This window comes from Pithys albifrons, chromosome 19 (genome assembly GCF_047495875.1).
Source record: "Pithys albifrons albifrons isolate INPA30051 chromosome 19, PitAlb_v1, whole genome shotgun sequence".
NCBI classification, from domain to species: domain Eukaryota; kingdom Metazoa; phylum Chordata; class Aves; order Passeriformes; family Thamnophilidae; genus Pithys; species Pithys albifrons.
This window is the reverse complement of record NC_092476.1, coordinates 7896080-7913718: the sequence shown is the minus strand read 5'-3', so window position 1 is coordinate 7913718 and position 17639 is coordinate 7896080. Positions and strand designations below refer to the sequence as shown.

Genomic DNA, 17639 nt, shown 5'->3' with positions numbered 1-17639 from the left:
TATCCAACAGAAAGCAGAAGCACAGCAGCCCCAAGAAGAACCACTATAATGTTGAGACTGCTGGGGCTTCCCCAGGCACGTTCCCTCTATCACTAACTGGGAAGGTTCTCAGTTAACTGTACCTGTGCTTGTACTTGCACGTGAGACACAGCCTACACTCTGCTTGTTCCATTGCCTGGCATTTCCCACAAACACACCATGAAAGAAGGCAATTCCCAAAGAGCAGATCCACTTGTTATTTTACCTTATTGGCCTGCCAAATACTTTTGTATTCTCCTCACATCGCCTCAGTCCTTCTTCATTTATTGAAAGGACCTGTAAAAGAAAGAGTGTGGCTTAGAGAAGAGTCTCAAATTCAGTAGATATGATAAAGAAAAATACATTTATATCCAATGACTAATTAAAACTACAAGATCAAACCAGTATGAACTTCTTTTTCCCACACAGAATGAACTAGAATTCTCTGCAATTACACCCAATTACTCAGAAATTAAAGCCCCTTTTGAAATCACAGAAAGTAACCTTGAAACAGAACTAGGGCTAACAAAATTTACTGTCTGCCTGGAAATGGCACTGGGAGAGAAAAACTAAAATCCAGTCGATGCTTCTAACAGTTACTATGGCTGTGACTGTCATTATTAGGAGGCAAAAAAAGTTAGTGCAAACCTGGAATTCTGCCAGCTTTCTGCTTGGAAACTGAGCTATTACACAATAACACAGTGTGAGTGATGCCTTTAGAGAAGGCAGAACTACAGGCAAGCACTTTTTCTTAAAATTATTCTTTTCCTTTGAGTACAGGCTTGACAAACTCTGTGGCATTTTCTTTTCTGTACAAACGCAGAGGCTTCCACTTGAAGCCCTGCACAAGTGCAGAAGAATCTGTGAAAATGCCAACCAGTAACTTCAGGAGCTGCCAAGACTACGCCTTTCCACCATCAGTTTGCAGTTGGAAAGAAGGCTAAAGGAACCGCTACCAGGAGCTTTTAGATGTATTCAAACCAAAAAACAGACGGCCAGAAAGTACATTGAAATACCCAGAGGGATGAATGTTCTGGCAGAGGAAACTTCTAAAGGAAAATATCACATTGTTAGCAACTTGCTGGCTGCAGAAATACTCACGTATCGAAGCAAGGCCTCTTCCCCCAGAGCTCTCACTAAGCCTTTGGTGTCCATCTGCCCCAACCTCAGCACGTACAGTGGGCGACCATCTGCACAAAGAGACCAAACCACCAGAGTGTCCTTTACTTTACAGCAAGAGACAGTTTGATGAGCTGGTTTTATGCTAAAACTTTGAATGGAAAACAACCATCATCAGCTAAAACTCCCCTAGAAGAAGAATAACCTGGAGCAGATGGCAGCATGAACTTTACCCTGTGCAGCTACACCAACAGATTATCTGTAATTGAACTTCAAAACTTTAATCAGGAGATTAAAGATTTCCTGATGCAAAAGTTTGCAAAGACATTCTAATGCCAAAATAGCTCCCTGACCTTCAAGGAGTTCAAAGGACTTCAAGCACCACACTGCACACAACTGTATACACAATTAAAGACACAGGACTATTATTAGCTTCCAGGACAGCTCAGATACACTAATGAACTCAAGTGTTCCCTTTAACTGCGGAGCTGCAGCGAAGGCTGAGAAGCTTCTATCACACCTGATGCAATATTGCTCTGGATAGCTCACAGCAACCTTTCTGGAGTAGGTACTCTGAGTTCTGGGAATTAATGAAACAAAGCCTTAACCCAGCCTTGCCTTCTGCAGTGTTTGCTGGAGCCACACTCTGAGCTGTGTCACTGCACACTCTGCGGAACTGGCACAAAGCCTCACTTATGCAGGTTGAGCCTGCTGAGAACAGACTCTGCTCTTGAGATCAGCCTCAGCTGGACCCTCTGCATTAGAGCCCTGCCTTTCCACAGTCATCTGGCTGCACACTTGGGCAGGCTGACACTGGCAGCACACTGAGGCATTAAGCTAAATAACTGTGTTGGCTGAATTTGAGAATCAAAGCTTGCATTTCTGCCAGTTCCTAATAGGAGCTAGTTGTCCAAAACAGCTCCCAGTCTCCTCTCAAAGCTGTGATGCACTTTTTAAGCTTTGCTTCATCTAATCTAATACATAGGCTAAATAATCAGCACCTTATAAAAGTATGTTAAGACAGAAAATAAAAAGAAGGTTAAAAATAAAGTTTTCTACATAAAAATCTCCTTCAAGTCCCATTGTCTGTGCAGCTTCACTCCCCTCCAACAGCTTCAAGAGGGCTATCAAATTATCATTAAGTCCTCTGAGACACAAGGAAAGAAACTGTAAAAAATACACTATTAAAAAATCCTAACAAACAACCAAAACTGCAGAGTCAAGGCAAGTTATTTATTTGGCAAAGACACCACCCTCATGGAAGTTCACAGTATTTTGTGTTTTATCAGGTGGACTGAAAGAAAATGTTATTTTAACATCAGCACACACTTATCTTGGAATGTACTGTTTAGCTTTTGAAACACTAAACAAAAATTGGTATTAAGCTTCATAGCAGGTCCCCCTCCCTCCCTCATGGATACACATCCACATCCAAACCCAAACTAACAGTTTAGTAACCCTGGTCCACCCAAATGACACATGAAGGAGAGTCCCAGCTGACAGTGCTGTATTATTACTGTGTATTTTATATTCCATTAGAGCTTTGTGATCTTAAAAAGACATCAGATTGAAGCATTCCTGTCAAAATAAAAGCCACTCAGATGTATAGAAAACTGTGCTAATTGCAAGCCAAAATAATAACTTTTTTCTTTTGCACTAATAGCTCATTCTAGACAACACGCTTCATAATCACTCTGCTTTTGCTTTAGCACTAAAAGCCATAAACACTCAGCCAGTTTAAGTTTGGCACATTTAGCATATGTAGGAGGAGAGGAGCAATACTAGAAAAGAGGGTTTAAAAAAAGAACCTAGCACTGTAAAATTTTAAATTACAGAGAATGGCTCAGTTCTGAAATTGTGTTTCTATTATTGACAAAGCCATGCTCTACTTGTGGGCATGCTGCAGGAGAGATCAAAGGATCAGGAGGGGAAGGGAGGGGGCATGAAGTTCACCACAAGACTGAAGAACTTCTCAGAAGAACATTAAACAAGTCTTTGATGTGTTCTGTACCTTTCTGCTCACTGGCAGGACCCAGTTATGTGCTATTGACAGAGAAAGCCTTTGCAAAGTAAGGAGAAGGAACTGGGCGAAAGCGAGGACTTATTCACAGGTCTTTTCCTCTACAACCTTTACAAGCATGTTCTCATTTTCCACTTTCTCAGTTTGAGATCTGTCAAACCCAAAGCAGCAGGGAAGAGCCATTCAAGCTCTATGATTAATCCTCTGCTGCATCTTCCCTGTCTCCTGGCCACTACTGCTGTCAGCATCCTGTCCTGTTTCACACACTGCCTGTAACAGGAAGACCTAAGCAGAAACAATGGTGCTTAGTGGGAAAAGACTCAATCAGAACACAGATCGCTCACAGTAGGGATCATTTCCTTATCTAAAGAGCCCAGCTTGCCTCAAGCCACAAATTCCAACGTTTCATTTCCATGTATGTATTAGCAACAAGATTGGTGCTCGATAAAGCAGAGGGACAGGGGAGTGTGTCAGGCACAGTCATCTGTGCTGCAAAGATCTGGCTGTGGCTCACCATGCAAAGGGAATTCAGCCAAAGCTCCTTCTCTTCTTAAATAAACCTGCTCTATTTGATGTTTTTGCAACATTCCACTTCTCATCATTAGGCTGATTGTAATGCCAAATAAATATTCATTTATGCCATCAGCAGACTTATACAACATCAGAAATAAATTGATTACAAAGATACACTTATTTGCAAACATCTTTTAATCACTGAAAGAGCACACTCAGCATTTGCCTAACACTCTTTTAAGCATCTCAGACTGCTACAGAAGTTCAATTAATCGCTTTTTTTTAAGCTCCTGGCAAAGAAGGCTTAAATATGTCGGTATTAGTCAGAAAGTCTATGATCTTGGAGTCTGCCTCCAGCAGCTCCTGGGAGCTGGCAACATCACTGCAACAGGTTGCCCAGAGAAGCTGTGAATGTCCCATCCCTGAAAGTGTTCAAGGCCGGGTTGGACAGGGCTCTGAGCAACCTCTGGTCTAGTGAAAGTTGTCCCTGTCCATGGCAGCCACAGGATTATTCTAATACTCCTTCCAACCTAAACCCTTCTATGAATTTAAGTGTGTTTATTATGTAACAACTGAGAATTTCTAACCAGTCACTTCTAGTTAACCAGTAGGACAACTATTACCTTTGATTCAGAACCTAGAAAGGCTGTTCAATATCCATACCTTTGTCATGGTGATGCCAGCCTCCTGCATAGTAATCCTGGAGCACTTGTGGAGGGTTCCAGGTGTCCAGAATATAGTCAACCTGGTGCTGCTTACGCCACGTCAGTGACTGGCAGAGGATCTCTCTTGCTTTATCAATGTTGAAGTCCCGGGCACGCAGGAATCTTAAAATGTGCTCATCCTTTGGGATCTATCAAAAAAAACCCAACCCAATTTTGTATTCAAGGTTTAAAATAAGAACAGAAAAATAAATAGATGCTGAAAAATTATGAGCCCTGCACAAATGCAGGAGGAGGGTGTGTAACAAAGGAAGTTACTCAAGGAAATCAGACTTTGTTTGAAACAAAGTCATGAGCCCTGTCAGGTACTGCAGCTACCTTTCCAAGGGATATAAAAATTTCATGAACTCTAATGTAATCATTTCCACCTGTATGACCATACCAAGACAGTCCAATTTAAATAAATCAGGATAAAACAGAGACTGTATTTTATTGTTAAGTAAGAGGAAGCCGAGCCACACATGCAAATCACAAGCAACTGGAAAAAACCCAGCCTTGCTATCAGTGATTTAACTGGCCTCATTTCTTCCCTTTCAATATTTGAGACTATGATGTTTGGCCAAAGCAAACAAATGCAAAAAATAAGGTTATTGTAGAAACCAGGAAGACTTACAAAACTGTTGGTATTCCCCTGTGATGGTTTAGCTGACATTCTGAGAGGCTTTAATGATTATTACTTAGGTCCCTCAGCTGGAAAAATCAGCTGGACAATCACAATAAACTCCTGTTGCCACTGTTTTAACTTGGTTAAATCAGGTTCTGATCATGGAGGGCCACTTAGCAGGAACAGTCAGCCACAGGGGGTGTGTCAGGATGTTTCACCAGGCCCACCTGGTACACCACACACTCTGAGCCAGGAGAGACCACCTTAGTGGTTCCTCAGGCACTTACTTTGCCTTTGTGCGTCTCCTGGAGCCACTGTCTGAGCCGAATGAGGCAGCTCTCCTGCATCGGGGTCAGGTCCCCCAGGTACCGCTTGATGTAGTCTGCGTCTAGTTTGTCTGAAGAGAGAGGTACAGGGGATTACAGTGGGCCTGGGCTGGTCTGGGCAAAGCACCAAGGCAGCTGACACGCTGCTGTCTCAGGGAGAGAAGCAGTTGCTGCATTCTGCACAGTCAGAACTGAGTAACATTTCCTTGAATTATTAAAAAGGTGAGCAAGGCAACACACACAGTCGTCTTAATAGAGAAGATAAATTCTCCATCTGCAACTAAGGAAGGAGCAAAAGCAGATTTTTCAAAAGCATTTTGCCAGTATATTCAGATTCATCAATCCATAGCAGCATAGGGATTGCTGCTTCTAGAAATACTTAGAGAAGCTTTGATCTCCCAGTGCAAGAATTTTCCCAAAATCCCTTATTAACAGGGGGAAGGAAGATACAAGAGAAGACTGTCCTGGGAAGCTTCAGCTGTTTCCTACCCATTATTACCATAGTTACACCCATCCCTGAATTTCAGGGCAAGTAAGTGGCCATTCATTTGCAACCTAATGAACAGTAAAGTTTTTCTGCTCATACCTGATCTCCATTTACTAGATCAGCCTGTAACAGCTACCTGAGCTATCCCACATGTCCCTGCTTGGTGAGCCAGCACTTTAATATTGTATGTCACCAAATAAAGAGCTTTCCAGTTGCCCACAATAAGCTGCACAGTGCTGAGAGGCTCCACAGCACAAAGAACCCCAGCAGAACACCTCAGACCACCATACCATCTGGCGTTCCCGCAGTGGGCTCCGAGGGGCTGCTGGAGGTGTTGAGGATCTCCTTGTTGTTCAAGCCCTCCTTTGTGGCAGACTCTGGTATATTAATAGCGGGTGAAACTGGTCTCCTTGTGTGGGATGTGCTGCTCTCTGATTTACATGCGACAGGAGGAGTCCAACGAGGAACAAAAGTTATTCCTTCTTCCTCCAGCTGCTTCAAGTAGTATTCTATTATTTCTTTTCCCTTCAAAAAAGAAAATTGGCTACTGAAAAAACACCCACTGAAGATATAGAAAGGATTGGGCTGAAAACCTATTAAGTGGCCAGATCTCTGTAAAGATTCCACTTGAAACACAGCCCTACACAGACACACTGTCCCAAGCTAAAGAGGAAGCAGCCCAGCTTTCTGAGCAGAGCAGTCTGTCACTTAGCAGCAGCCTCATTGTGTTTTGGTAACTTGGAGTCAGTCACCTCCTTCTCAACTGCAGGCTCACCTTTTTAATATTGCTGGTGTATTGCTTCATGGCAATCTTTTCCACTGTGCTTTCAAAACCAAAAAAAGATTTGATATCCAGACTTGCTGACTGTTCAAAACAGGTCCAGTCTTCATTGTCGGGATGAACCTGCAAGGTAAAAGATCATAGGCTCAGTTACCCATCTAGGGCTTTTTCCCTTCACAATACTTGAAAGGTTTCTTTTTCACAGGTTCACACAGTTAGAAAACATTCAAGTGAAATTTGCATGTCTTCCTTCACTTGCAAAACAGGGTTGGGAAGAGGCAATGCCAAAGGACAAAATGCTGAGGGGCCCTTCCTATGGTCCCATGGTTCTTTTTTTTTAATTAACAAGAAAGAGGAGGGTGGAGAAACAGCCATGCACCAGTTGAGAGCCAGAGGACTGGCATATTTACACACTGTCTCATTGTAGATAAGGGCTGGGACTGCAGTGTTTCTGTGGAACAGGGTAAAAGCCTCCACAGTGAATTCTCTGCTGACTGACAGCCCAGGCCAGCTCAGCCCTGCAGCAAGTACAGTGTGAGCACTTCCAAGCACTGCAGTCCAGATGTGTTTCCAACAGACATCCTGCAACAGACTGTTCCTCGCTGACCTACGAGGTACTTCAGTATTTTGTAGAATGAAAACTGTTTTAGTTTTTCCTCCCATGATAATGCCACAGAAAAAAGTGTAGGCTTCTAATTTAGCTGAATACTCTTAGAGCACTTCCACCTTTCCTCTTAGCTTATCTCTTGGTTTGCTGAGATCATCCTGAAACAGATATATTGTTAGTCATAGTTGGACTCGATCTTAAAGGTCTTTTCCAACCTAAATTCTATGATTGATGCTGACTTTTACAAAAAGCTGTTTTCTAAATTCTCTTCAGCTAAAACAGACTTGTTTAAGCCATTTCAGGGCTGGGCTCTGAATCTGTCCTTATACAAATGCTGGATTCATGAGCACGCAATTGTCCTGATGCTTTAGGGTTCCCTTCCCCCTCAAAACATGCTAAAATTGAGTTGGAACAGTATCAACACTTTATAAGGAGACAACTACAGAAAACAAAAAGTTTCCCTTGTTTTGCTTCTTCTGCTTTAGGGAACAGGAGGTACAAGAATTGCTTGTACAGCCTAAGTACAAATAACAACAACATCATGTAAGTATCTTCCTGCATGTTTATAAATTCAATTATAAACTACCTTTAATAAGAATGATCTTTTGGAAACAATTTATTCTTGTTTTGTAATCTAGTTTTGTATTTACCTACTAATTTCTTGACTGAGTAGAGCCAGGGCAAGGAGAAGTGTTGTGTTTTGTACATATTTACCACATGCACTTTTCTGTAAGCATTTCCCCTGTTTAAATTGAGCTTTCACAGAAAAACTGCAGGTAGAAAACTATTTTTGAATTTGTCTTGGAAATAATGTCAGAAATAATAATAAAAAAATCAGATAATAGTGTCAAGTGGGTTTGACATCCAGTGATCTTTTAACCACAGGCCTGTACACAACAGAAAATGTTATGACCTGTACATAAAAGGAATGTTGTAATAGAGATAAATTAGTTACATTTGTTAGCTTTGATCTGACCTTTAACATCAATTTGAAGTTGTATTGCCATGGTATATAGCCTATGAGCATGGGCTAAGCCATGCAGAAATAAACTACAACCAGAGCAGTAAACATGCTACCAGACTCCTCTGGATCAGAAAACATTTGCACTGAAGACCAAGAACAATGAAAAAAAATAGGTTAAAACTTAGCTGACTCAATGAACTTCAGTCTGAGCTGAGCAGACGGCAAATGAGCTCTGCTGAACTTTCCTTTGACAGTTCTGTCAGGGTGTCATCAGCCTCACCAAGGCCCACATTGCTGTTACAGACCACAGATTTGCCTAAACAGAGCTGTCAAACACAGCAAATTATTTTGTGTTCTGCTCTCCAAGAAGATGCTCGAGGAAGAAGGTGCCAAACGTGTCTCAGTTCTCCAAGCGAGCGTGTCACATTTAACACTGACAACAATTATCACTCATGGTGGTGTGGTGGTTATTTTTTTCTTGCAAGGCAAAAGCCAAGAACAACCCAACTTCTGGTTTTGAGTGCTGAAATCTAAACACTGACTTAGCTCCATCTGCAGCAGCACCAAGAGCCTGCTACTCACTGTGTAAGAGCAGTGCTCATTAATGATGACTCTATTAGAGAAGGTTTCATTGTAGGCTTCTATATGCAAAGTCCTTTCTCGCCTATTCAAGGAGTTCTTCTGGACAAAGTAGACGTAATCCACTCCTGCAATCTGAGGAAGATAAGGTAGACTCTGTTAAGATACAATATTTACGTGGAAGGGTATCCAGAAGTATAAAATGGGTACTGGAAGGCCAATCACCTTTTTCAGGAGCCGCGGTGCATCGATATCCAGCTTACAGCGCCGCTCAATCACGTGGATGGCTTCGTCCTCACTCTTGTACTCGCTTACAGTGTCACTGGCTACAAACATGGGGATCAGAGGACACGTAGGAAACCTTCTTTCATATGCCTGTACAGACGGAAAGGGAAGAAAACAATCATCACAATTAATTCCTGAGGGTGTGCATAGAATTCCTTCCCTGATGCCACCAGCACTGGAGGCTCAATGCCCTTCAGAGTTTCTGTGGAAGGGGCTGAGCCTTATTGAAGCCACATTAGAGCTGAGAGTCACAGTGCATTCCAAACAATGCATTTATTAACATGCTCTTTTCCAGTAAAACGATTTTTAAAACACGCAACACACCTCATTTCTCCCCTCCCTCTTAAAAAGGAAGGTTTTCATTCTGTTCAGTGACAACTCTCTTGTCAGTAGTAACAGGAAAATAAGACCCTTTAGTTCTAAAACACCACAGGACAAAACAATTGTATGTTGGATTAAATAAAAAACCCCACACACTAATTACCGGTGCTTCATCGAGCTGTCCAGAGGGATTTTCTTACAGCTCCCAAAGGCCTAATAAAAACATTTCAAAAGCTATTTCTTAAGCTAACAGAGCTCTCAAGCTCCCTGTGCAGAATGTTCATAATGATTTCACTGCAGTTTATCAGCTCACAGTTTTGTCCAACAACAGTCAGTCATGTAATACAATGAGGCCATTTCAAACTTTTGAAAATGTAAACTTTTTGCAATAATGGAGAGCTAGCAAACAGCTCTGGTTCTGGTGAAAGAATAGTCATATAAATAAGTTATCTCCTAAATAGTTTGCACACAGAGAGAAGACAGTATTAAGTCAGACACACTCAGACAGGATAGTAAAGAATTTGAGGTCAGTAAAACAGGTAAGAGGAAAATGAGTGTTATCCCCATTAGAAAACTTGTTGAATTTTAGTTCTATAACCACAGTGGCCACAGGAAACAACACAACTGTTATTTTTTCCTTTTCTTTCATAGTCACTACTATACCTCTGCTTCCTTATGGTTTTTTTTTTCTTAAGTAACTATTTCTTTAGCCTGCTTTCCATATTCTGAATTCCTTCCTTTTTGCTGTTATCAGAACCTCATTGGCTTTGGTGAAAGGAATTTTGCAAGGTGTCCCAATGCAGAAGAAAGCTTAAACAATGTAAATCTGAGAGAACATCATTAAACAGCTCTTTAAAAGGGGTAAAATATGATTTTAACAGCTCTGAATACATCTGGGCTGCAGCCCCAACAGGGAGAGGGTGTGGAACAAAATAAGCAGCAGCTGCACGAAGTATGCAGTGTGGGTCTGGTGGAGAAAAGGTCTCTTAATTCTCCCTTTAGAACAATTAAAATACTTCAGTTTATTACCAGTGTTCCAGTCTAGTTTGAAGGCAGTGTTACTATGGTGACAGTGGGGCAAGGCACTAAAACAGTGCTGGCTTTTTTTCCTCTTGTGCATATTTTTAAACCATTTTTGCAGCATGACTGTCCCGAGTTCATAAAGCTCCTCTGTAAGGCACCAGAAACACAACCAGGGCAGGGGTACAACGGTCCCTTCTTCAGACTTCATCTATGCACAGCTGGTTTTGCTTAAATAAAGAATAGCAATAATTTCTGGGCTCAGAGCTGTGTGCACAATACAAGTGACAGAGCATTAGTGTTGAACACAAGAGCCAGCACCGGGGGAAAAGCCTTTCACAGCTCCAGCACAAAGGGAGGATGGGTCCTATTAACACGGTGTAAGAAGTTTCTTATTTCTGTTGTCCTATTAGTATGGCAAAGACGTTTCTTATTTCTTTTATAAGGCTCTTGTTCTGGACAGAAGGTTGTATGTTTGAGCTGTTCAAGAATATCTCAGCCCTCTCACTGAACAAGTCCCAGCATTCTTTCTAAATTAATCTCTATTTTAACTGCAGGGAATGTAGTTAAATGTTGTCCTAAGTCAGAAAAAAGAATGTATTTCCAGAAGAAACAGAACAAAAGTATTTCTGGTTTTCAGATTGCTTCAGTTAACGCTTACATTTTGTTTTATTTGAGGACCTTAGGTTACAACATTTTTTTATAGATGGGAGAGCAGGGGCAGCAGATATCTACAATTTTTCTCACTATTTTCAAATATTTTTTACATTTGGATGACTATGAATTTTCCCCATCTGAACAACCAAAGCCTTTTAGCAAGTCTCCTTCGTTGCACATATTGATGCTTTTCCCATCTTAGTCCTCCAAACACTTCCCATTTGCCCTGTGAATGCTTGCAAATCAGAACATTACCTGCTCCTGAGTGTTTACTGAACTGTGAATAAAGAAATGCCCAAGAAGAATTCGTTGTTCTGAATGGGAAGACTGAATTGAATGTGCTCAGTTTGGAAAAGAACAAAATAATTATCTGCCACAAGCTGGCAGGCTGAATGCTTGCAGCAAACTACTTGAAGGTTCCAAAGAGATTAACAGCGACACAGGATTCTTTCTCCCTAAAGAACATGCACACAGAGTATTGAAAACTGTTCACAGTCAGTTTTATTGGGCTCTTAAATTAGGCTGAGGGGTTTTTTTATGCCAGCACTGCCAATATGTTCTTGTAATGCATCATTTCTCAGAACAGCCCAGTTTGAATAAAAAGTGATTAGAGTAAACCATGGCTGCTTCAAAATATTCCATGTGATTCAAGCATGGCTGTGTCTTCCAGGGAGGAGTGGACAGGGAAAAGCTGCTAAAGACTACAGGACATTGACAGATCCTCCTTGGCCTTGGACTGACACAGCATAGGAAGCAAACCTGTAATTTGTGGTACAACACAGCAAGAGACACGTGAGTCAGAGCAGCACATGCGTTGCCAAGACTGCAGCTATTAAAAGAGCACGAGAAGATTAAAGAAAGATCAAACACTGATTTTATTTTCTAACAGAACTGAAGGGATTTTGCTGCATTACTGAAGTGTTTTGAACCAGAATTTATGTCTCAAATCCAGCTCTGCAGACAGGAAATAACTGCACTGCATTATCCAATATTCCCCCAGCAGTCTGATAAAAAAAGTACATTACAAAATTTCTGCACATTCCCTGTATGATAGAGTTGTGGTTAAACCAAGACAGATAAGTCTCTCTTGAGAAATAAAATCATTAGATACTCCACACCTTTGTCTCAGGATCCAAATGTCACTCTATAAATACAATCACAAAAGACAATTAGTTCCTCAAAAGCAAAATAGCTGCAGTAAACCCTGAAGGACTCCATGCAAGAACGAAATGCTGCTGCTGTAGGACTCAATGCTCCTAAGAATGGTGCTGCAAGGACATGGCTTAATGTCACCATTTTCTCCTGTCACATGTAACATACAGTGTGTGGAGATTCTGAGGTGGAGCATAAGTAAAAAGCACAGTCATGGTCACCCTTAAAACCTCTACAGCTGCTGCTGGGCTTGACATGAGAAGCTGCAACACTTCTTTGGCTGAGAGAGACACCTGTGTGCAGATCCTTTAAAAGATGATTTTAAGCCTGCAATTCTGCAGTTCCCCAATAATGTACTTTTACAGCTTCCCACCAGCCTCTGGAACATTTGTATGCTCTGACATATTAGAAGCTGCATTGTGCATGAAGAAAAACACAGCCTGGTGAAGCAGCTTGAACCACAAATTTAACTTTCTTAATGCATGTTAACAGCAAGAGCATTGACAGGGATAATTTCAACCAAAACAGCACTGTAATAAAGCTTCTTTTCCAACTGCTTCCCTTAGCAACTCATGCTCAGAGGAGAGTCAAAATAACAGGATTTATTCCATTTTTATCCTTGCTAGTATTTCAGCTATGTTTAAAGACATGAAAGCAATTCAGAAGTCAGACTATTTTAAACCCATTGCAGTTGTTTTTCATAGCCAAGGGAATTGTACTTGCTGCCCCTGCCCTTAGATTTTGGAATCTACTCTCAGGAATAACGAGTTCCTTTCAAAATACCACCTTTAAAACAGCATCTAGGTATGACCCCAAACCAGTTTTCATGAGGACCAAAGACTTCTGGCTTTTTGCTTCTCAAACCATGCCTAGGGCTAATAAAATACCTTGATCATATGCATGTGCTCAGCCCTTCAGTGGGAAAAGTCAGTCATTTATGCAAATAAATTACTCAGCTCCTCTGGCCAGATTAATATATTCCAAGTCTCCTGCCTTCAGGGATAGGGATTGCTCAGTACTTCCATTAGGTGACTCAAAACTACCTTCTACACTTAAAAAAAAATCTTGCAAGCAATCTTATGCTATATTGTTCTAGAAGCTGAATCCTCCAAATAGAAATTCTAACCTGGTGAAATGAGAATTTCAGTCACCATTTGGAAAATGAAGCATACTGAGTGCTTTAACAGCTTAATTGCACAAAATCAAGCTGTCAAGATGTTTGATTTCTTTTTGATGTTTTCTGTTCCAAAGTGCTGGAAGAGCAGCACAACATCCTCCAAGGGCACCTCAAGCGAACCCATCAACAGATTTATCCTGGCAATCCAGTCTAGTCTGCATCACTCCATGTGTGCCACATCCTAACTAATTTCTGCCTGCAGCACCTGCCCACCTGTGGGCACTAATCCTATGCACCTCCAGCATGTGGGACTTCTGAATTATTCATAAACACCAAAGAAACAAGAAGGGTCACTCCAGCAGGATGGTGCCCTGACCCGCCAGGCTGCATTCCAGCAGCCTGATCATTCCTGCACATCCCTCTGTCCCTTCCTCCCCCTGCATTAGAGCACTGCAGATCAATAGGAACAGCACTGACTCATGGGAGGGCAACCAAGAGGTTTCAAATTCTTGGCAGCTGCATTTGGAAAGGAACAATTCTGGATTAACTCTCACAGATCAGCAGATACCTTCTCATGCTCCATCTACTTCTGTTCAGAGCTCTCTACCATTCCCCTTGTAACCCATACATACATTTAAAAATCATTGTACTTGCACAGAGCAGTGTGATCTCGGTGCCAGTGTCTGAGGGATGTGAGCTCACATGGCAGGGATCAGCCCGGGGGTGTGTGGAAGAAAACAGATGGTTAGAGCGGATACACCTCAAAAAGCTCTAGAAATAGGTTTTTTCAGTAAGGTAACACTCCCAGACACCAGGGAGAGGGAATGTAAACAGGACTGCAGCTTGGAAAAGCATGTTGAATACAGAGCTCTCTGGAAAGAAATACCCCTCTGAAGCCAGTTCTGGGAGGAGAACAGTCCTCCAAGGACACGTTCATGGTCCCAGCCAGGCCTAGCAGCACAGCCACACTTTGCTTTTTGCAGTGATCTTTCCCCAGCACTGCAGCTCCACAGCAGCCTTTGCTCAAAGGAGGCTTAAGGGATTTTTCTCTCCACTGCGTTTTCACTTCATTAAATGTTCTCATTTACAAAGAGAGAAGTTATTCTCCTAGTGCTGGGAAACAAAGGCTGCTTGGCAGCCACTCAGTTCTAGAACTCTCTCTAGCAAAGACCAAGAATGCTTTAGTTACACAGCTGAGGTTTGTGGGGACTATAGACAAGCAACCAGCATGAGAGATGCTGGGTCAGACCTGTCAGTGAGTGGCTGTGCATCATCTGAAACAGAAAAATTTCCTATATGCACCATTTCTGGTCCTAGACAAATATGAGATCGTTTAACCACCTTTAGTTTTTATTTTTCTGAAAATCTTGGCTCAGTCTATGCCATCAAGATATCAGATTTTCAGAGTACTGGGATGATAAACCACTGCAGAATTGGTATTTGTAAAAGGGAACATTAGCTACTTCTCTTAATCATGTAGAGAACACTATGCCTGATTTTAAAAGGGAAAGAAAAAAAATTTAAACTGTCCATTGCAAGTTCTACCTTTAAAAAGTGCTTAAAAGTGTTCAAATTAGAAATAGAACACAATACAACCCTCCAAAGCTTTTCCAGCAATGATGAACCTGTTGGGTATCACAGCAAGATCAACAAACAAAATGTTTGCATAACAACTTATCACTGAACTGGGTTAAGCAATGATAAAATATACAAGAAAATACCTTGTGTGGAAGCCCTTTAAATTAAAAATTATAATCCTTCACCTAAAAGAGAGCTACTTCAAGGATTTTAAAGACTAAGGCAATGAAGTCAACAAGCATCCACTAAAAAGGAAGGCTCTGTTCCATCTTGGTTTGTTAAAAAAAGAAACTAAACCCCAATAACCCCCATTTGAATATACCTTATTTTAGTACATTAGTTTTGGAACAAGAAAAACTTTTCCACCCCACACAGAGCAAAATTTCATGGAAGAGAGGAATATCCAGCCACTACAAATGGAGCTGCACTTGAGAAGGGTGCGAAGAGCAGAGAACTGGCAGAACTGTCCCTGTGAGGGCCAAGCAGACATTCCAAGGGGCAGCTGCTTCGTGTGCTGGGATGGATGTGCTCTGTGAATCCCTCAAAATGAGACCTGACTCGACACTCACCTGGCAAATGAAGTGGCCCCTTACTCTAAACTACAAGGTAAAAAAACCTGCACAACTCTTTCCCCATCACACTTTACTACACTGGCAACTGCATCCTGACCTTGCTTTACTTTCACCATCTTCTCTCCTCCCTTCATTAGAGCCCAAAAGCATTTTCCCCCATACTGGTACAAGTCATTCAGGAACAGGATATATTGTCTTCACTCTCTGTTCCCTGATACAAGATGATATTTGGCCATTTAAGTATTAATGACTATTAAGTGTATCCAAGTCAAAATAAATAACCCTTGTGTAAGTTACACCAAAAAATCAATAGGACAAGTCAATATCATTAAGACAAAACATTCTGCTTCACTTTAGAGGCTAAAAAGTTCCTGTTTACAACACAAGTGTAGAAAGTGCTACTGCCCTGGGACTTTCTAATTACATGATCATTAGTGCATTAGGAGTGTTTACAGCACTGCTTACGTACAGTCTTCCAAAGCAAAGCATTCCCAAGTCATTGCTCAAAATGGCCCAAATGTTCTACTCTGCAGGAATAACTCAAAGTTCCTAAACAATGCAGTTAGCCTAAAATTTTCATAAAAGGGGCTGTGAAAGTTTTATATAATTATGCATCAAATCCTTGGCTTTTTAGTCCTTCAAGTTCTATTGTTTGCATTTTTTTCCAACAGACCACACAAAAACATGTTATAATACAAATAATCAGACAATTGCTAACAAGAATCTACTCTGCACAGATGCTGTTCATGAATCCTAATTGAAAGCTAATTAATTTCTCGAACAGTGAGAGAAGCAAGCTGGGAAAATGACCTCGGATGTTCCAGTGCAGTGATCAGAGCTTTCAGGGACAGTAACTGGGAAGAAAAGTCATCAGTCGTTCAAAAATGACTGCAGCACAACACTCAGATTCTTAAAATGCCACATTTTTATGGTATTGCACTGAAGTGGTGCTCAAATTTACAGCCCAGGTCTGTCTCTCATATTCAGAAAATCGAGGGTTCAACTGATTCATGAGAGTCTAACACACTGAATCAGCCCTGACCTCACAGACAGGATTGGATCCTGCACGGTCTCCAGGCATTCCCTGTGCTTTGAACATTCACAGCTGTTAAATAACCTGTGCTTTGAGCAGCCCATACCCCCCAAAACCAATGAAGGTCACCACAGAAACCATGCCATCAACATCACCAGGGCCTTGCTCGAGCATGAAGTGCTACAATGACTTGCTCTTTACAGGATCCTGGTCTCGAGAAAAGCATCTGAAAGCCTTAACTGGCTTAACAGTAAATTGAGCTTCCTTAGCTCACTTCCCTTCTGTGGAAGGGAAATGAAATTCCTGAGAAATTCTCCAGGAAACCAGCAGCTGAGGAAAACAAAACCATCTGTAAGCAGCAGAGGTGGACAGGAAACCATTTTTGCCCTGGCATTAACCAAAGCCATTAAATTCTTGCCTCTGATGGCTCCTCTGTCACTCAAGAGTCCTGCATGGCAGAAAAGGTTTTATTAGGTGTACAGAAGAGCATAATCCCTACTCCTCCTTATCTTCTTTTGATGCTTATACTTGTTTAAAGGGGTTCTCTTGATTTAATCGGGTTTCACTGAAAAGGATTTCAGACCCTCCACTGCTATGACTGACCCACTAGTACCTTGAAACGTCCACACAAAGAGGAAAGGAGGTTGAGAAGAGAGATTTATTCCAACACATTCAACTGCCCCCTGGCTTAACTATATAAAGCCTCAGATTTAAATACTTCATATGAAGAAGAGGGCAAGACCGTTCTGTTCATTTTTACATTCAGCTGTATTAGAAGCCCACAGTACTTGCAAGTTAAGTAAATACCCAGTTAAGTTTCTTGCACATTTCAAACAGACTCTGTGAAAGTGATTTTGTGGACCCCATCACTGAATAAACAACACCTATTTGTTCTAGCAAATGGGTTAACAGACCTGCCATACCAAGCAGGCACAGCAATTTGCTGCTCAGATCCTAGAAACGCAGCAAGAAACCTCCCATCTTCACAGCCATTCTGCAAATTCCTGAAACAAAGGGCCTGAAAACAATGAGGACATTGTCCTCAACCACTACAAAATAACCCAAACTCAAATTCAGTAACTACTTTGTAATTTTGTACGAAGGGCTTTGATTCAGTAAATTAAAAATCTCTATGGAGTCAGGAAACGGCAGAGAAGTTATTCT

At 41.5% G+C, this 17639-nt stretch overlaps 1 protein-coding gene across 1 annotated transcript in view; it reads right to left on the bottom strand.

Annotated features, from left to right (window-relative positions):
- The window catches only part of SEC14L1 (SEC14 like lipid binding 1), a 42442-nt gene that overhangs the window by 8509 nt on the left and 16294 nt on the right, over positions 1-17639 (bottom strand). The window contains exons 3-10 of the mRNA XM_071573617.1: positions 8966-9115; positions 8744-8875; positions 6585-6713; positions 6100-6334; positions 5284-5393; positions 4334-4523; positions 1120-1208; positions 245-315 (exon numbers count right to left, since the gene is read on the bottom strand). Coding sequence (XP_071429718.1) covers positions 245-315; positions 1120-1208; positions 4334-4523; positions 5284-5393; positions 6100-6334; positions 6585-6713; positions 8744-8875; positions 8966-9115 — 1106 coding nt within the window. The remainder of the gene's footprint in view (positions 1-244; positions 316-1119; positions 1209-4333; positions 4524-5283; positions 5394-6099; positions 6335-6584; positions 6714-8743; positions 8876-8965; positions 9116-17639) is intronic.